Source organism: Hippocampus bargibanti, linkage group LG06, assembly GCF_051943395.1.
Source record: "Hippocampus bargibanti isolate YZ-2025 linkage group LG06, ASM5194339v1, whole genome shotgun sequence".
In the NCBI taxonomy this organism is placed as follows: Eukaryota; Metazoa; Chordata; class Actinopteri; order Syngnathiformes; family Syngnathidae; genus Hippocampus; species Hippocampus bargibanti.
This window is the reverse complement of record NC_142739.1, coordinates 21102513-21123430: the sequence shown is the minus strand read 5'-3', so window position 1 is coordinate 21123430 and position 20918 is coordinate 21102513. Positions and strand designations below refer to the sequence as shown.

The following is a 20918-nucleotide window of genomic DNA, read 5'->3' as shown; positions in this document are numbered from 1 at the left end:
TGTGTTGTCAAATTGTTTTTTTTTTTTTTTAATTCCCCAAGATGGCGGCGCGTGAACACGCAACAACTCCCCTCTCCCGGCAAATTGGCGTTTTCATGTTTATTATGTTTGTTAAAGTCATTATAAGTGCCTTGCAGGCTGGGTCCGAGAGGACAGTCATTTCATCTGTGCTGTATGTCATGCATATTAGCATAGTTGACAATAAAGCAGACTTTGACAATGCCTGGCCCTGGGAGTGGGCGGGACACATAGCCAGCTACCCGTCGGTGATTGGTTAGCTTGTGGCAAGGTTGTGGAGGATTGGCCGAACCAACCAACCTCCAACCATGTACAAAACCTCCGAGTCATTCTGCATTTTTTTTTTAAATTCTGAACGTTTCCTCCCCGCCCCAAAAAAATCTGTGATGCACTACAACCGTGAAGTAGCAAGGGATCACTGTAAATGAGACCAATATGTCTAAAGTTTTTTTTTTTTTCCCATCATTCTTGTGACTGACAAATCATCCAACTTAAGCATTTATATAAAGGGAAATGTGGAAAATGGAGGTTAGTGCACAGCCAAATGAGCACACTATAAATAAAAACACAAATGATATTTAATTGTAAAATATTTGCAGTTTAACCATTTGTTGAACAGCGTCCAGTTTTGGGTCATTAGGTATTTGAATCGCAACCACTCAGATGTGTTTTGCATATTTGGAAGGTCAAAAAGTGTTTATTACCGCTCAGCTGTTTTTTTAAGACAGCTGGTGAAACCAGCAGCTTAATAAGATGTTAAATTTCAGTGAAACGTGTACACACGTGACTTAATTTTGTTTACATGTATTTACGTCATTTTAAAGCAAAAACAATTTAGTACAAATATTTTCTGACAGTGGTTTTATGGTTTTACAAACGTACTGTATTAGCAATGAGTGTTTCTTTTCTGTATTTATGTCGACGTGCTATTTTGACAAGCCTGCCCGATAATCTGGTAATTCTTTTCAAATCTTAGGCATTGTTTACTCTTTACTTTATCCTTACAACTGCTCATGGGTGTTTTTATGTTGTTTTTTTTTCTTTTTTTTTCTCGGAGGGCGGGCCAACGCCTGGTACTGAGAGTGGGCGGGGCATGGAGCCAGTTACCCATCTGGATTGGTTAGTTTCTGGTAAGGGGCGGGGTTTAGAGTTAACAAAACAGGCTGGATTTGAGGACCGGCCGAACAGTGAGTCGAGATTCTTGATCGTTTTTGGACCACTTCGAGTGAAACTATAAAAGAAAACACCTGCAAGTTTATAAAAGCGCTACTTGTTTGTTGAGAAGATATACCATGGATTTGGCACGTGTGCTGTGTTTGGTGCTGAGCGTCGGAGGTTGGTTCGCCTGCGCGGAGAGGCACAGCGTCTACTGGAACAGCTCCAACCCAAAGTAAGTGCTGGGGAGGCAACGTGAGTTCCACTGTGATGCTCTTTGATGATCATTGAAGGCGTCCCACGTCAATTCGTACGTCGTATTAGTTCTAGTTGCATTTATTTGATGTAGACTGCATGCTATGCAACTGACTTTTCTCCAACGGCAACAGTTCAGGCTGTTAGTGCACGAGGAGGCAGCATATTTACCAGCAATGCGCGGTGTAAAGGCAAGAAACGAATGATGCGAAAATAAACAAGCGTCAGTTAGTGGCCCTGTCTCGTGCACAGAATACTCATTGAAGTCATTTGGCGTAAGGGAGGGGGCTTAAATGTAATTCCAACCGACCACTCAATAGAATCGATGCGTCTTGACGTGGAGTGGTGCCATTAATTGAGCTTTCAGTTCGGGCTGTGTACACAAAAGAAAGATTCTTGTCGTTTGGTTTAAATAAGACTGACTGTAGATGACTGTTCGTTCGTTTAATTGAGACTAAAAAAATAAAAATTGGAACATCCATTTAAGATCGATTTCTTGATCATATTGGTGGCGCTCCAATTGATTTTTACAACGGGCCTCAAAAACAGACATTAGCACCTGCAATGGAATTTAAAAAGAAACACAGGCAAGAGTGGAAAGTTTGCAAGCATGAGTTGTTTTTCTGTCATGAGTGATTCAAAGGGTTTGACACACCTGAGTCACTCCACCTGTGGGAGGGTGTCGGGGAGGGGGGGGGGGGGGGTCAGGAAAGTTTCCCCGGTGGTTGAAATGAACTTCCTAGGAGGTGCTTTCTCAAGCCATAAATTTTACACCAGCGCACATCGGAAAATAACAGGAGTGGTCATAATATGTCACGCCAAGTGCCGTATTTTCCGGTGTATAAGGGGCACTGGAGTATTAGGAGCACCCACATATGAATGGTGTATTTTCAAACTATTTCCATATATAAGGCACACCTTCCTTCAGTGAATGAAAAAACGTTTTCCAAATATATTATATAAATATATAAACGTTTTCCAAGTATAAGGCACACCACATGATATGATGATCACCTATTTTAGTAATCAGTGAACCGGGACCGCATTCAGTTTTTATTTTGTGGTTGTGGTTGCCAATGGGATGCTACTTCAAGACCTGGCAGACAGTTGAAGATTGTAAAATTTACATATCGCAAATGCATATTGTTTATGTTAGTGGAATATACTGCATTTTCTGGTGTATAAGGCGCACCGGAGTATAAGGTGCACCCCCAATGAACCGGAAACTATGGTACATTAATTTTAGAGCCCAAACCAAAGCGATGTTAGCTGATTTAATACCGCCTACCACCGCTAGTTATATAGCGTACTGTAAGCACAAAAAATAGATGAACAGATAAATAAAATAAATATATGAGCTGATATTGCCATAAGTGAGGACCAAAATTTAAAATTGTCGTGTATAAACCACAATAAAAGTCCTTATTTTTCTCTTCAGACTTGAAAATTACTGTATTTTCCGGTGTATAAGGTGCACCGGAGTATAAGGCGCACCCCCAATGAATGGTGTCTTTTGACACTTTTTCCATATATATAAGGCTTTCATTCCTTTCATCTGTGCTGTATGTCATGCATATTAGCATATTTGACAATAAAGCTGACTTTGACTTTGATAACTTTGCTGCTTTGAAATGTAAATTTCCACTGCGAGTCTAATAAAGGCAAATCCAATCCAAAATGTTTCCAAATATAAGGTACATGGCATTTTAAGCTGCTACAGTAGAGGCTAAGGTTACGCTCTACTTCTACCTGTTGTAGCTCAATATGACTTCACATATAAGGCGCACATCTTTTAAAGAGAATCAAGGCTTTTGGGTGTCTGTCTGAAGTCTTATACACCAAAAAATACGGTAAAAATCAGACTCCAATCACGATTTTTGTACGCCGTCTACACAGAGATTTAACTCATCCTACACTCCTGCGTTGACAATCCTCTTCATTGTAATCCTCAATCTGCTCCTAACCCCCTGGTGATCAATCGGTCACCTGTTTGGGGAGGAGAGTGTGTGTGTGGGGGGGGGGAGGGGGGAGGTCCGTCAGCACTCTTTGACAGCGCCGTGACTGTGGATAAGTGATGCTAATTGATTCTCCGTCTCGATTGTACAGCCACTGATTTGTCTTAGGGATGAGGACGGCAAACAGATGGTAGCACACTGCCCATTCGTGTGTGTGTGTGTGTGTGTGTGTGTGTGTGTGTGTGTGTGTGTGTGTGTGTGTGTGTGTGTGTGTGTGTGTGTGTGTGTGTGTGTGTGTGTGTGTGTGTGTGTGTGTGTGTGTGTCGAAGTGTCCGCTGGTAATGATTTAGTGCGTATGTGTGCATGTTCCTTCATGACAGGTGGTGAGGCGTGTTGTTCGCCTCGCAGGTCTCATCTTGTTTTTCATGTTACATGCCTCTTCTTGTGTGCGCTGGAGTCCAATAAGTGACATGACTTCATAGAAGTCTTTTGCTACCTCCAGCTATTTTTTTTTTCAAATGTGAAATGATTGGAGATTAGCGTGGGGCTGCTGCGATTGTACGCACGTCAGAGTCAAACAGGGGAGAGGCAATCAGTTCAGGCCTCGTCATGTACATATGAAAATGAGTGCGATACTCGTACGCACGCTGAAGGGTGGTGAGAGAGAGAGAGGGGGGGGAGAAGGGCGGGAGTGGGTGGATTTAAATGTTAATATTAGCATCGGACGGCATTCCAGTGCTGCGCTCTATGCAGTCAGCTGCGCGTTTCAAATGTGTATTTTTTCTGAGTACCTGCCTGCTTTATTTCATGTATTTTTATTTAGCCGTCCCGTCCCACTAGACGTGTCCCAGACTCCCAAATCTCATCCCACCCCGCGCATTCCCGGAATTCGTGTCAGTCAGGACTCCGGCGTGACGTCTCGCCTTGATTGCAGAGGCAGTCGGCCGGGGGGCCTGTCTCAGCACGAGTTAAAGTTCTAAGACGGTCAAAACAACTCCCTCCCTCCCCTCCCTGCCAACCACCCTCAAATTCTCCCACTCCTCATACCCAGCCCGTCTGCTACCCTCCCCCTCTACCTCCCTCACAGGCCCATTTAATCCCGCCAGAAGGAGATCGCATACTAACATAGATTACAGACGGTTTGTAATCTGACCATTTGACCCATAGACACAAAACTCATCTGACTGGCTTGGCTTTGTGCTATTTTTTTTTATTCTCAGCTGTCATTCGGTGATATAACATTATGTTTTTTTTCATTCCATTATTTCCTCGACAATATATGAGGTAAAAATAGCCACCGGAATGAATCTCTGATGAGAGTTTTAAACCCAAAAGTAAATTTGGTGTATTATTGTGCTTTCTCTTTTCTGAGTGCAGTTCTATCGGGCTGGCATATACGCAAGGGCTTTATTAACAGTGTCAGAGGCGCAATTTATCAATACAATTTAGTTCTTGGCTCTGATTGGCTAACTCAAAATTTGATATACTGCACACAGACTATATTTCACATATTTCATGTGCTTTCCATGATTAACTCGTTCACTGCCATTCACAAATGTATTCGGGAATTGAAAATATGACGTAGAGCACCATTCCCGAATTTGTTCAGGTTTTGGTTCCTCTTGCTTGGGTGCCGAGAAAGCGCTGGCCAGACCTCTGGCAATGTTATTTCCCTTCCACGAGGGAGTAGCATTTACCTTTTGTCCATATTAATGCTTTGTTCCAGCTGCAGCTGTTGTTAAAGCGCTATATAAAGCAATATGTATGTAGTGCATTATATTTTGGACAGCCGCCCTCATTTCAAGGTCATATAATGACCGACCAATATAATTTAAGAACTAACTTTTTTCTGATGAAAGAAGAAAGTCTAATGTTTCTTATGCTGCATTGAATGTTTATGTTGTCCTAAAACTCAATTTTCTGTGGGTCCTAGAATTCAAGTGACAATGACAAAAACCCTGGCACTAGATTGGCTACTTTTTCACATTTCTGGTAGTGAATAAATTAAAAAAACACTTGGAAGCATTTACAAACAAAAGTGTAAAAAAACATCAGAAAGCAAACTACAGAAATAAACAGTAACTTCAGTCAGAAAAAAGGTGACAGGTCTCGCATCTACTGGAGATAAAAGCACGGTCGACTTGGAGTATGTAACCTTTACTCTGGATATGGTTTTCTGTTAAAATGCTGTTTTTGCAATTGATTTGGTACGACAGCTGAAAAGCCTCTTAATCTATCTTCACATTAATGTTTTACACTTGAACTTGTGACTTTGCCGCTGTCGATGTGTTGTTTTGGGCTTTGTGGAGTGAACTCCCTGCTCACCCTTGGAAAAGGAGACCAAGCCCTGCATCAAATAGACAAAGACTTCCTCCTTAAATCATTCACTGCCAGACGATGTGCAAAAATGTGTCCACTCCAGTGCTAGTCATTTTCACTCCACACAGAATATTGAGTTTTAGGACTACATAAAAATTCATTCCAACCTAAGAAACCTTCTGACTCTCTTCTTTCATCAGAAAAAAAGAGTTAATTCCTAAATTATATGGGTCTGGAGTTATATGAGCTTGAAATTGGAGCGGCTGTACAAAATACAAAACATATTGATTTATATAGCGCTTTAACAACAGTGGAAGCTGTAACAAAGCGCTAACATGGACAAAAGGCAAAATGCTGCCCCCCTGTGGAAGGGAAAAACATTGCCACGCGTCTGCCAGCGCTATATCGGCACCCCTTCGCAAGAAAAATCAAAACCCGGACAAATTGGGGAGTGGCACGCCACATTGTGCTTTTCAATTTCCCAAATAAATTCGGGAATGGCAACGAATGAGTTAAGAAAATTATTGCTGCCAATTGGTGATCCTAAAATGATTTGTGCCACCCTGATGCCACAATAATATGGCAGAACCTTGCTTTTGTCCAAATGAAAACTCCTCAACTAACTCCAATGTAGTTCCTTGGGACCATGATGTTGACAAAACACTGCGATTGTCCAAATAAATCTCAACAAATCGACAACAAGATGGCAACAAAGGACGTCTTTGGTAAACTGAAGTGCCTCAACCGTCTTCGACATAGTTCTATGCAACCAAGCTATTATAACATAGTGAGTTCGCTTTGAGTCCACTACTAATGAACCCTATCGAGTCCATTAGTGTAATGTGCCACTAATGACGGTAATGGAGCCATACATCTCCCCCTTTTTTAGAGTATGCATTCCCCCAAAAAATCAATAACAAGCCACCAAGTTCTTTTTCACCCATCACTCACTTATCTGTGGATGTACTCCAGCTCTGTGATTGTCCTGACTTTCTTTCTGCTATTCCCCTCACTTCCTTATCTGTGCTCCAGACTTCCTACGTCTGCCCGCGATTCACTTTCACGCCCCCCCCCCCCCCCCCCCCCAAAAAAAAAAAAAAAAAAAAGAAAAACATTTCGCACGGATCCTCCTCTGTTTTGGCCCTGGTATTTTTCCACTGGAGGTGGACAGTGCGCCTCTCGATTCTGCTAGTGTCCCAGAGGCCCCGGCATTGTAGTATGTGTGGGTAGGCATGCGTTATACACTGTGTACACTGCCCATTCATTGCATTTCAGGCATAGTTTTGCAAATCCGCCCTGTAGCCCACCATCTCCCCCTAAAGGTCGTTTTTAGCTCTGTTGGGTGGTTTTCTTTATCGCCTGAATGAAATCAGAATTTCGTAGATTTATAATGCACATCTGTCACAGAATGTATCCCCATATGGGTACCCCACCGCCACATTCTTCCGAGATGATACCATTTAGCCTTTTGCTATTCATGCCTGACAGAATAGCAGGATGCGATGGGGGAGAAAATTGAGGATGGGTGAAAGGATTTAGGGGCAGAGGGGAGGAGTAGAGGTCTTGGCATAGGGTGAAGCTGTGTGTTGAAAAATTAGCCTGGATGAAGAGCCCTGGTATATTAAGTCAGCATTAAGAGGCGGAAACAACCCCGAGGTGAAGACATAGAGGGCTTGGGGTGTGGGGCGGGGAGGTTGGGCTCATTTGTGAGAATAAAGGCCAAGCAGACGAAGGGAGGAGAGGCTGGACAGTGATGGATGAAAGCAGAGAAGCAGTTTGGGGGGCTTCAGTGAGTGTGAAATGGCGACGGGGATCATTTGAAGGCCTCTTATTCTGCTAATGTTAAAAATGGGGATTCACAGAAAAGCAAATGGCGTATAGAATTGGGATGGGTTGGTCACCCCATTAGGAAATTGTGCAAAAAAACAAATCTTGACACTGATGACCCTGAGATTTCATTTCCGAGATAGGGAATGAGTAATCACAGTTTATATCTGATTATTATTAACTCCCATTCCTAGGCCATTTTACTTCCTCACCGTTTAATAAGACACAAAAAGTATTTATTCAGGAATTGAAAAGTGTGACGTGGAGCGCCATTCCCAAATTTGTTTGGGTTTTAATTTTCCTTGAGGGGAGTGTCGATAAAGTGCTGGCTTTGGCCTCCAGCAATGTTTTTTCACTTCCACGAGGGGGCAGCATTTGCCTTTTGTCCATGTTAGCGCTTTGTTGTAGCTTCAGCTGTTGTTAAAACACTATACAAACCAATATGTATATATTGTATTGTATTTTGTACAGCCGCCCCCATTTCAAGCTCAGACAACTCCAAACCCATATAATTTAGGAATTAACTTTTTTTTCTGTTGAAAGAATCTAATCTAAGGCAGGGGTGTCCAAACTTTTTTTGCAAAGGGGGGCCGCCAGATTTGATGTGCGAACAATATATGATGTTCCTTTGTTGATTGTCGCCATTTTAGAACATTTAAAAAAATGTACAAAATCGCGATTTTAGAAAATTGGAGCACTCATTCAGCCTATACTAATTTGCTGGTCCTAATCAAGCCTCTAGATGGCAGCACTTAGCACGTGCAGGTAACAGTGCTACTTCCCAATGTATTCATTGTACATGTGGGCCAGACATTATTGATTTTATGACGGAGCCTGCGGGCCGGATGAAAGTTGACCGCGGGGCCGTATTTGGCCTCTGAGCCGGACTTTGGACAAGCCTGATATAAGGTTTCGTACGCTGCATTGAATGTTTAAGTAGTCTTAAAACTCAATCTTTTGGGAGCAAACAACTCAATTTGAATGAAAATGACCAAAACCCTGGCACTGGAGCGGACATATTTTTGCACATAGACTGGCAGTGAATGAGTTAATTATAATGCCTGTCATTGGCGTAGATTGATGCAAGGTTTGTCATCTGTAAATAATGGATGGAATAAATCAAACGAGGACATTCACTTGTCTTTAGACGTATCCAACATGGCGTTGTTTTTCTTTCAACGGTAAAAATAGGCTGAGCGAGGACTCTGCCGGTGCGCTCCAATTTGTCGCAATCAGCCAATTAACCCCGTGTGAGTGGCAGAATGAGTAATGATCCATTAATCAAGTACAGCTATTATTATGCCCAACCTTTTTACTGCATAATAATGGCACGACACTCAAGTCAATAGACTGTCATGGAGTGATCCAACAGTACTGTAGATAGAACCCTGACAGCTCCTTGGCCGGAGCAAAAGAGGCGGAAATGTGACACGCCGCAGTGAATTAATCGGGTATTGAATGAGCACATCTGAGTAGGTTCTTTTCACTTAACTGTCCGAACCGCCAACCCCTTTGTCTTAACATTCGAGCGTGCCCACCCTTTGTTCCGATCACCTGAGTAGCAAATGACGCTTGCAGTGTGCATAAGAGGTTCATCCGTTGCGTTTTGCCCACGCGAAACACATTTATACCGACTCAGATGCTGGTGTGTCTGCGAAGCGTAGCAACCGTGAACTCTGACCGCCTGACCCATGCCGTTTCTCAGCGAAAAAATAAAACTGCGTCGGTTGTTTGACCCAAACAAGCCAACCAAGCGCTGCGGGGACAAATGGAAAGCAATGTAACCGGGAGGTCAGGGTGAAATGGAGAACAGGGTTAAAGTCGAAAAATGTGCCAATGGGCAAAGCAAGTTAGTCATAGGCACTCGCGTGCAAACAATGACCTCCCAAAAGCGCATTAGCGCGAATCGACCCACCTCTGCCACCAACAGACAGTCGACCTTAATAAACAGATGTGTTCATGAGCCCGCCGGCAGGAGTTGCCCTCAATAACTACATTAGCGGCAAGTGCTACACTTTATTTCACTTTATTTATTACAAAGGTGATGATTCTTTCAGTGCCAAACGTGTCTGGTGCCACTTTAACTCATTCACTGCCAGACAATGTGCAAAAATGTGTCCAATCCAGTGCCAGGGTTTTTGTAGGACCCACAGAATATTGAGGTTTAGGACGACATAAACATCTAATTCCTAAGTTATATGGGTCTGGGCACTTTATCGGCAGTTCCTGCAAGAAAAACTGAAAAAATTCGGGAAAGGCGCTCCATGTCACGCTTTTTGATTCCCAGATAAATTCCGGAATGGCAGTGAATGAGTTAAATTCTGTTTCCACCAAGCAGTACAATCAAGAACAGGACCCGGGCACTGTTCCGTCCTCACGGCATGACCGCGAGGGCTCCAATGATTAATTGAATCCTTTTTACTTCACAAGCTTCACTGGGAACATTTATCTACATCGGCCGATGTTACATACACACACTCACCCACATCCACAACTTCAAGGTTATTAGGGTCAACAAAAATAAACAAATAAAACTAACATCGAGAAGAATATTATATATGCACCATAACAAGATTTTAATGTTTGGCTGAGTTAATTAATGACTGTTAGTTAGCTAAATTCATACAGCGTACCGCTAATGAGAGTATATACAGTAAAGTCTCGTTATATCGATATCGGATATATCGATAGTCCCGGTTATAGCGATACTATTTCTATGCAGGCACAGAGAAAATTACATGCAAACAGGGTCGGATATATCGATAGTCCCGGTTATATTTATATTTTTTCGGACTCCCTTGAATATCGATATAACGAGACTTTACTGTATTAATTTACTCGCAAGTAAAGGATAGACACATTCTCCGGTCACTTTCGCTCAATTCATTGATAAACGAAACAAACGAAAACAAACACATATTTGTAAACAAGTCAGGCCAATTACTGAACTTATAGAGTGGCTAACTGGTTAGCTTGTTAAAAGACAACCGAACGCTATCCTTTATTGTCACTAGGCCAGGCCCCGCCTCTAAAGTCCCAAATAAAAAAAAAATAATACCTTCACTTCGCATTATTGTACTGAACTCATTCGCTGCCATTCGCGAATTTATTCAGGAATTGAAGTGTCACTTGGAACGCCATTTCTGAATTTGTTTTGGTTTTCCTTGCAGGGGTGCCGATAAAGCACTGGTCAGTCCTCTGGCAATGTTTTTTTCCCTTCCACGAGGGGGAAGTATTTGCCTTTTGTCCATGTTAGCGCTTTGTTACAGCTTCAGCTGTTGTTAAAGCGATATACAGACACTCCCCTACTTACGAACATTCGAGTTACGAACATCGCTACATACCAACATTTTTGTAGCAACATATGTATTGTCTCCAGCAACATAGCTTTATACAGCATATATTTTATTAAATGTTTATTTCTCAGTACAAACCAATACAGGTTACTTATACAAGCCTTAAACATACTGATAGAAGCCTTGGAGGACAACCGACGCCTCCGGACAAGTTGTGTCCATAATTTGTAAAATCACTTCAAATGACTTCTACTGAGCGTATTTTACAAAGATTCCACCGCATATAGCTATATTTTACGTTTTAGGAGTCGTGCTGAATATTCCAGAAGTCTTGTTTTTGAGTTGAGTCACTGAAGGAACGCCCCTGACCGAAAAAAAGGACACATTGTAGCAGTCCTTCCATCACGTCAATGCATTTTGCTGTACTTGTTTGGTCTGAAAACCTCGTGTTGCACCAAAAAGAGGCAGAAGAGGGTGACAAAACTCCATGTAAGGAAGTTTAATTGTAATGTAAGGCTGATTAATTCCTCACATGGAGCTTGGTCGCCATTTTCTGTCTCTTTTTTGGTGATACATTTCCCCCCAATTTTGCCTCAAAATGGCACGGAATAAATTATTTAATCGATTGCAAACATGTATGCTTTCCTCTTCAGAACTATTTGAATCATATTCATAACTGGATGAGTAACAAGAAAACATATTCTCCGTATCTGAAGCCATTATTTTGATTCTCCAGCAAGGCAAGACGTCTTGGGGTGACGCCACGAACAAGGGGGCGGGACCTTCTGAAACTGGCCATCTCTGGGTTAATATTTTTTGCAGATTTTGGACACTTTAAGTCATTTTTATTGGTGTTTTGCATTTCACTAAAACTATCATACTGCGTGTTTTGGGTATTTTAGATGCTATAAAACGTTTTTCTGATGTCAGTTAGGAAACAAAAAAGTGATTTGGGTTGTCCTTTAAACATCCATTCCATACAAAATATAGCACTGAAGCACCTTGCGAACACATTCACCTTAGGAACGACCGTTCGGAACGTATTTCGTTCGTAAGTCGAAGAGCGTCTGTATCAATGAATATGTATTTTGTATAGCAGCCCTCATTTCAAGCTCAGATCACTCCAGACCTCTATAACTTTGGAATTAACTCTTTTTTTTCTGATGAAAGAAGAGCGTCTAAAGTTTCTAATGCGGCATTGAAAGTTTATGTCGTCCTAAAACTCAATATTCTGAGGGTCCTGAAATTCAGGTGACAATGACAAAAACCCTGGCACTGGAGTGGACATTTTTTGCACGTGTTTTTTTTAATCTGAATAATCAATGGGGTAATTGGGAAAAAGTTGCACAATGGGCTTTCTCGAAAATCCCCTTCTCATTAACTAAGACATCAAAAAGAAAGAACAAAATGTTGCATCATCCAAACGATCCTGCTGAGGATCAAGCCAAGTCAATCCGCGCAACCTCATCTGTCATCCGCACGTTGACAAAAACCGAGTCTTTAAGTACCGTTTAAACTGCAAAGCCATCTGAAATATGCTCCTCTCTCTCTCTTACTGAGACTTAAAGCGGGCCATGAGAGCGCCTTTCCCATGAGAATCGCGCGCGGGCAAAACCTGAACAGATTGGCGTGAGCTTGCACGCGCTCACCTGGCTGCCTCAACCACACGAGGCGGCTTCGGTATCACGTTAACGCGACTCTCACACCGGTGAGAAGTGTCAGCCAGTGGCAGCGAGACTCGCGGCTGCCGAGTAGGGGGGTAGATGTAAAGCGGCGGGAAACCAGTGAGTGACCCTCAGGAACAAAAACACACACACAAAGAGCATAAATAAATAAAGAAAAATAACATTAAAACCGCAATTTCTCGTTATACATCATTCTTAATGTTTTCCCGGTTATTGCATCATACCGCCCTTTGGATACCTTCCAAAACAGCCCAAGGTCGCGTTTAATTGTACCAAAATAATGCTTGAGCTAATAAACTGAACACATCCCCTCCAATCACGGTCATGTGAAGGCTCCGCAGGGTGCGATGGGGGCTTGACGGGGGTGCCAGGGGGGTTGCTGAGGTTGTAGAAGGCCTGGAGCCTTCAGACTTCCAATCTCAATGAAGAGGCCAAGGCTCTAATTACGCCCGATTCATTTCTCCTCCCTTCTCTTTATAGTCAACATATCTCCCCCACTACACGCACACACACGCATCGCTTAACAGCTTTTCATCAGCTCGACTACAGGAGGCGCTGAATAAAAGGAGGCTTTTTTTCCTAATGATGAACGGAATAGACGAACGACACTATCCATTTTGCTCCTCTTTGGCCTTCGAACTACTAAAGTGACAAAACAAAGCCTGTTTAGCCAATTAGACTGCGAGCAAGTTATTCCTTTTCGATAACACACATCGACACACAAACTTGGACTCGGCGAGGGGGGGGGGGCATTTATTCATTCGCCTTGATATCTAGCTTCAATCCTTTGTCGTAAATGCACTTTGGCCTCTCACGATAAGACGGTTCCACGCCCCTGCTCTCGTGGGATGACTATATGAATCACGTCATTGTTACTTGTGAGGTGAAGTTGAAAATGTAGGTCAAAACGTGTTTTCCATGTAAATGCCCTCATTCATTCCAAAATTCAGGTCTTTTCTACAGCATAAAATACACCAGAATATGTCAAAAATACATGTTCTAATGATCTTATCATACAATAAATGAGAGTTGTCCATAATGTAAAAATACAGAGTAGTAAAGAAAAACTCAGGAGGACTCAAACGTGATCTTAATTGTACTTTTAGGTGCTCTCTACCATCTTTCTTACTGATTGTTTTCTTTGTTGTTTTACATTTTATAGTTCCTCCATGTACAACACTTATACAGGTATACAGTTATGGCTGTTTTAAAATGCTCAATAATTATTTCAGAAATATGTCTGTGTAGGCTCTCAGTCGTACAGGAATGCTCTGCTAAGGTCATGCTAATGAAGTGAAACCAGAGCCAGGGAAAGGACAATAGTGGTAATCAGATTGGCTTCAGGGAGTTGTCCACTGCTCCGCCAACCTCAGAGCAGGGACCTGTCAAGGCCACTTCTGTCCATTAGGGATATAGGGCTAGGGTTAGCAGCACAACTTTAGTTCGCTGACGAAGCTCTTCGGATAAGGTGAGAAACGTCCGACACCTTCAAAGGCTGAAGAAACATTTTCCTCGATATTTCAGGAATAGTTCAAGGAAACTCAGAGCTGCGACGAGCAAGCCATACTGTATTTTTACCTTCTCATATTTTGCTATTTATTTCGTAACAAGAGGCAATATTTTCCTGTGGAGTCCATTTGTAACTTGGAAAATTTAGTATGAAGAGACGTTCATAAAGAGAGGTGCCACTGCAGTGGAAGGAGCACACAGATGTCAAATGGTGGAGTGATGCCTCACGAGTAACAAGTAGTTGTTGTACTCGTGCAACCTAGTCACACAGTAGTGGAAGGTAGTAGTTGGGTCAGGGGGGTTACTCGTGAGGACATAAGGCATAGTTAGTACAAGGACCCCAACTAATCTTGAGTAGCTACGTGGGAAATGGTTTATTGGTTTCTTTAACTAATTCACTGCCAGACGATGTGCACAATTGTGTCCACTTCAGTGCCAGGGTCTTTGTTATTGTCACTCAAATTCCGTGGCCCACAGAATATGTTTTAGGACTACATCAACATTCAATGCAGCGTAACAAATCTTATCTCATCAGAAAAGAAAGAGTTAATTCCTAAATTATATAGGTCTGGAGTTATATGAGCTTGAAATGTGGGCGGCTGTCCAAAATACAATGCAATACATACATATTGGTTTATATAGCGCTTTGTTTGACAACAGCTGAAGTTGGAACTAAGCGCTAACGTGGAAAAAGGGAACTGCTGCCCCCTTGTGGAAGGGAAAAATATTGACAGAGGTCTAGCCAGCATTCTATCGGCACCCAAACAGGAAAAAAACAAAACGCGAACAAATGGCAGTGAATGGGTTAACTGAATGTTTAAACCTGTAACGGAAAAGATCAAGACACAACTTAGTGATAGTTTTACATGATTGAGGAATTGCAAAGAGGGATTGCGACGAACCGTCCAACCAATTAGCCCCACTTCTTGAAATTTCTAAACGTGCTCAGCTAACAAAACATGTTTTGACTGGCGGGTTATGGCGTACACACTCGCACGTATCCACACATGCAGAGGCAGGAAGGAGGGGTGAAAGGCCTGCCGTGATTGGAGCCACTGTGTCTGCTTCGGCCAAGGGGGTCCAGGCTGGAGCCGCAACAACAGGGGGATGGGGATGAGGTGGTGGTGGGGCGGGGTTACCACGTCCTGCACTTTGATGGTGACAGACGCTCAAACGCCACACGGGAGCTGTTGTCGCTTTCACTCATTGCTGCGTTCTCATTCGCAAGAGGGTTTCAATTCAAATGTAAAAGTCCGCCGTTGATCGTGGCCTTCTTTGCCTTGTGCAGACGTTGTTCGAAAGCGGCACAAATCGTAGCCCATTGATTGTCGCGTTTTTTTTTTTTTCATTATACTGTCATTTTTATTTCATTTTGGCTTTTTTTGTTTACATTCTGTTATGTTTTCAGTGCCAGACGATGTGCAAAAATGTGACCACTCCAGTGCCAGGGTTTTTGTCATTTTCACTCAAATTGCAGGACCCACAGAATATTGAGTTTTAGGGCTACATAAATATTCAATACAGCATCAGAAGTAATAGTTAATTCGTAAGTTATATGGGTCTGCAGTTATATGAGCTTGATATGGGGGCGGCTGTACAAAATACAATACCATAAATACATATTGATTTCTATACCGCTCTAACAACAGCTGAAGCTGTAACCACATTGACGAAAGGCAAATGCTGCCCCCTCTTGGAAGGGACAAACATTGCAAGAGGTCTGGCCAGCGCTTATATCGGCACCCCCGCAAGAAAAAAAAACAACACCAGAACAAATTCGAGAATGGCGCTCCACGCTAGACTTTTCAATTTCCGAATACATTCAAGAATGGCAGCGAATGAGTTAATTAAAAAAATATTTTGCAGCAGTATTTTTTTTTATTACATTTATGTTTTCATATATGCATTTTTGAATCTGGATGAGTTTTAGGGTTGGTTTTATTTATTTATTTTATATTTGGAGTAAAATGTACTTGAGAGTTTTGAAAGATGCTTAGAAATAAAATGTATTCATTATTATTATTATTATTATTATTATTATTATTATTATTATTAAATTTTCCATGTAAGATTTTTTTACGAATAAATAATCACAATTAAACTGAATAAACAGTACTACCAGAACAAACACATTTTTTTTAAAAAGCCCAGAAAATCTCATCGTTTCCCCGAGTTTGAGGTGACGCAACCTTAACGGAGACGGTCCGACTTGGGAAGAGCCATAAAACCTAAAGGAAGGATAAAGATGAAAAGAGAGCAGGAGGGGCGTCAGTCTGACTCGACCCCCCCCGCCCCTCTGTCTCTGTCTTTGAAGGAAGCGAAGTGGAGAAAAACACATTGAGACTGTAAAAAAAAGTGTGTGTGTGTGTGTGTGTCTTTAAAAAAAGTGTTAAAGCGGTGCTTGGTAGCGAGAGTAAGTGTAAGGTGTGTGTGAGCAAGACGGCGCCAAGGCTAAACTAGTCCAACCTGACTTTGAAGTTGTCACACTAATTAGCGCTTTCTTGCAACATAAAGATTGAACGACAACAAAACTCTGCACGTGCGGCCGAGGGGAAACAGGTGCGAGCCAGTCGCATTGTGCCACGCGTAATTAAACCTCATTATTCGTGTCGACGTGGTTGCTTGCAATGAAAACATTTGCGACATCATTCAATGTGCATTTTTTTGTCCCCCCCTTCAGCTTCCTATGGGACGACTACACAGTGGAAGTCCGCATCAACGACTACCTGGACATCATCTGCCCGCATTACAACCACGGCGAGATGGCGCCGCACTCGGCCGAGCGCTACGTTCTCTACATGGTGGAAAGGGACGACTACGACGTGTGCAAGCCGCACTCTTTTGACCAGTTGCGCTGGGAGTGCTCGAGGCCCTTTGCCCCCCACGCCCCCGAGAAGTTTTCGGAGAAGTTTCAGCGCTTCACCCCCTTCACCCTGGGCAAGGAGTTCAGGCAGGGAGAAAGCTATTATTACATCTGTAAGTACTTTGTGAGAATATTAATGAGAGTACAGCGCAAACGATTAGGTCGAATGCGGTCGAGGGTGAGGATAAACGCCCCCACACGTGAAAGGAAAACTTTGAGACCATTTTCATTATCGTTGACGACTGACAGAAACGTTTTCTACTAAGCAAATTTGTCAAAGTGAAACATTTTATCATTCCAAACTGCCACAAAAGTTTCACAATAAGACTGTTGGATACAACAAAAATAATAAAACTAAGCATCGTTTGTTCCATGCAAAAAAAAAAAAAACCACCAGAAAGGGACAACATGAACTAACACACGATGAGGTCGCAGTTAGACATTAACTCATTCATCGCCATTCCCGAAATTATTCGGGAATTGAAAATATGACATGGAGCGCAATTCCCGAATTTGTTCAAGTTTTGGTAACATGTCGATAAAGCGCTGGTCAGACCTCTGGCAATGTTTTTTTCCCTCCTAAGATGGGGCAGCATTTGCCTTTTGTACAGTCGCCCCCATTTCAAGCTCAGATAACTCCAGACGTATATAACTTCAAATTAACTCTTTTTTTTCTTACACTGCATCAAATGTTTATATAGTCCTAAAACTTAATATTCTATGGGTCCTGCAATTTCAGTGAAAATGACAAAAACTCGTGCAAAAATGTGTCCACTGCAGTGCCAATCGTCTGGCAGTGAATGAATTAAATGACCCAAATATTTGTTCTGTAAAACCATTCTTTGTTTTTTTTTACATGATTCGCAAATCTCATTTATAGTGCAATCATCCAATTACAATGGGTATTTGTTACATATTAGGCCTAAGAAAACAATTTCTGAATTTGGGGAGTCTTGGAACGGATTAGGGCATTTACATGGAAAACACGCTTCAATGTAAATTATTTTTTAGTTAAGAAATGTATTCCGGAACCTATTCATTATATAGCCATCACTGTCTTGTGAAATAAAATTAACTAATTCACTTCCAGACATACAAAAATATGTCCACTCCAGTGCCAGGGTTTTTGTCATAGTCACTTGAATTCCTGGACCCACAGAATATTGAGTTTTAGGACGACATAAACATTCAATTCAGCCTTAGAAACCATAGACTCTCTTCTTTCATCAGGAAAAAAAGTGTTACTTCCTAAATTATATGCGTCTGGAGTTACAGTAAAGTCTCGTTATATCGATATCGGATATATCGATAGTCCCGGTTATATCGATACTATTTCTATGCACGCAAGGAGAAAATTACATGCAAACAGGGTCGGATATATCGATAGTCCCGGTTATATCGATATTTTTTCGGACTCCCTTGAATATCGATATAAAGAGACTTTACTGTATATGAGCTTGAAATGAGGACGGATTTCCAAAATACAATGCAATACAGACATATTGGTTGATATGCACTTTAACAACAGCTGAAGCTGGAACAAAGCGCTAACATGGAAATAAGGGAAATGCTGCCCCCTTGTGGAAGGGAAAACATTGCCAGAGGCCACGGTCAGTGCTTTATCAGCACCCATAAAAAAAACGAACAAATTCAAGAATGGCACTCTATGTTATATTTTCAATTCCCGAATAAATTTGTGAATGGCGGTGAATGAGTTAATTTTCGAGGCTTATACATGTAATGAAAACTGTATTTGAAACTATGGACAAATAATCAATTCCCTTTGTGTTGTGCTCCCAACAGCCAAACCAATGCATCATCACGGCCAGGACTGTCTGAGGCTCAAAGTGGACGTCGCGGGACAGAAAGGCTCGGCCAAGACTTTCGCCGGCAAGTCCAAAGCAGGCGCAGAGAAGAGCATTGACGCCTCAAAAGCCAAGTTTGTCTCTGCCGGCGGAGTTCACAACCTCTCCAATCGGCTCCCGGCAGGTGAGGAATCAACCCGGGTGCTTTTGAACACCCTCACCGTGCCACCGAGTCACATGCTCACTTTTTGTCTATTTTTGTGTGTGTGTTTTTAGATGACCCGACCGCCATGGAACCCAACGTCCAGAGGAGCATTGGAAATTCAGGAACGAGGCCAGTCTCCTTCTCCATCGTCTTGACGCTCCTTCTGGTTTTGTGTGTGACGATGCTACACTGAAAAGAATACACACAAAAAAACAAAAAAACTGCAAAGTCGCCCAGTGCTGGTCACTGGAGGTCACGGACACTTTTTTTTTATAGTGAATAAAGAGTTTTTTTTATACAAAGACAAAGCTGTGAGTGAATGTGCATCGCAATGTGAATGTGGAGTGTGGATCATTCCAAAGAGTATTGTTTGTTTGCGTGTGTTTGGTGTGTTTTGTATTGTATTGTATTACGATGAGGATGAAGCAGCATTTTCCGTTGTAATGAACTAGTCTGATGGATTTTTCATACCACCCGGTAGGTACAACTCTAGTTCCTGAATCAGCCGCTAGGACGTTTTTTTGGTTGGGGGTGGTGGTGGTGGGGGTGTTGTTATGTAGCATTCATCCGTAAACCTCAAGACAGCGTCCCACAAAGACATTTGTTTTCATACTTTGACCATTGAACAATCATTATTATAATTCACATCTTTGAAATTGTTCCTTTTGTTGAATTTTCTCCATTTTTTCACTGTATCCCCCTCTCATTCCCCCCGAAAGTGACTATTGAGTGCTCCAAGTACGACCATAATGGCCAATATTAATTATACAGTAGCGTAGTAAGCCTAAATGTTCAAGAAACATGATGCACATTTAGTATTGGGGGGAAAAAGTACTAAAAGTTGTACTTGGGCAATATCTTTTTTTGTTTTTAACCGCACATTCAAAATCAGCTAAACATATGGTAACATTTTACATTTCTGTCCTTGGTAACTAGTCTCGAGTCCTTGAGAACCCAAAATGGTTAAATCCTCCAACATTAAGTGCAATGATGTTTAATCAGTCTTATCATGGTACATGCTTACAGATGCGACCCACCTCCCCCAACCCCCCACCCCGACTCCCCTTAACTTGTCGAACCTCAAACTGAAGGGATTTCTTGAAAACATACACTGTACTGTTTTCTATGTGTTTATATGTACATTTGTACATAGAAAAACTATAAGATATTGTTTAAAGATGTGAAAACTTCATGGAATAAACTAAAGTGTTATCATATAAATATTGGTGTCCCTTGTTTTTTTTCCTACTCCCATTTTGGCAAACGGCTAAGCTATCCCACACTAATACGTTCCTAGGCCGCCTACAGGTATTTCCCAACCTCTCACGGCCTCGGTTTTCCACAACTTTCATCCCGTGTCCCACAGTTTACTCTGGCTTCCCTTTCACGGACTGCAAACCAAACACGGGTGGTAAGGGGGTGCATACTATCAAGTGGGTGCGAAGGTATCACTCTCACCTCTTCACTTGCACCTTTTTCTTTTTTTTTTTTCCTGGGCCTTTTCTGTCTTCTGGTCTCTTTCTTTTACTGCTCCATACATCCTGTCTGCAGGTAAAAAAAGACGTGCCCACACGTTGGAATGAGAGCAAACAAGCCGTGAAAAACCTCAGAAATGGCTGGAAACTGTCAAAAGTTGCTATCCTCTGTAAAACCGAGCAACATATACTGTACATCCCATCACAGAACATAAGGACCACTTGTTTGCTTTTCCATGGTTGCGTCACGCCTGCTTTATACATACCTGCCAGAGATGAGCTCAGACTTTTAGATAATGTGTAATGTGACAAACCCCAGTGTGCGCGTGCGATAAGTCAAATAAAATCATAAAACAAAGAGACGAAGGGGAAAGCAATAGTAAAATGTCAAATAAAATGTCAAAAATTGAACCATAGACAGGAAGGGAGATGAAATTATACGTGAAAGGCCATCTGTAAAGGTCAAACTTGAGAGTTGTTCGAGTGTGCAGTCAGCGTAACGAGAATGTTCAACATGACTCATCTCGTCAGCTAATGTCTTCATTTATTCT

At 42.0% G+C, this 20918-nt stretch overlaps 1 protein-coding gene across 1 annotated transcript; it reads left to right on the top strand.

Annotated features, from left to right (window-relative positions):
- Window positions 1–1215: 1215 nt before the first annotated feature.
- On the top strand, window positions 1216–19957 carry efna1b (ephrin A1b). The gene is made up of 4 exons (XM_088999507.1): window positions 1216–1408; window positions 16700–16995; window positions 18686–18871; window positions 18964–19957. Exons 1-4 carry the CDS (start codon window positions 1311–1313, stop codon window positions 19083–19085), a joined length of 702 nt encoding a protein of 233 aa, XP_088855633.1. The 5' UTR covers window positions 1216–1310; the 3' UTR covers window positions 19086–19957.
- Window positions 19958–20918: the final 961 nt, after the last annotated feature.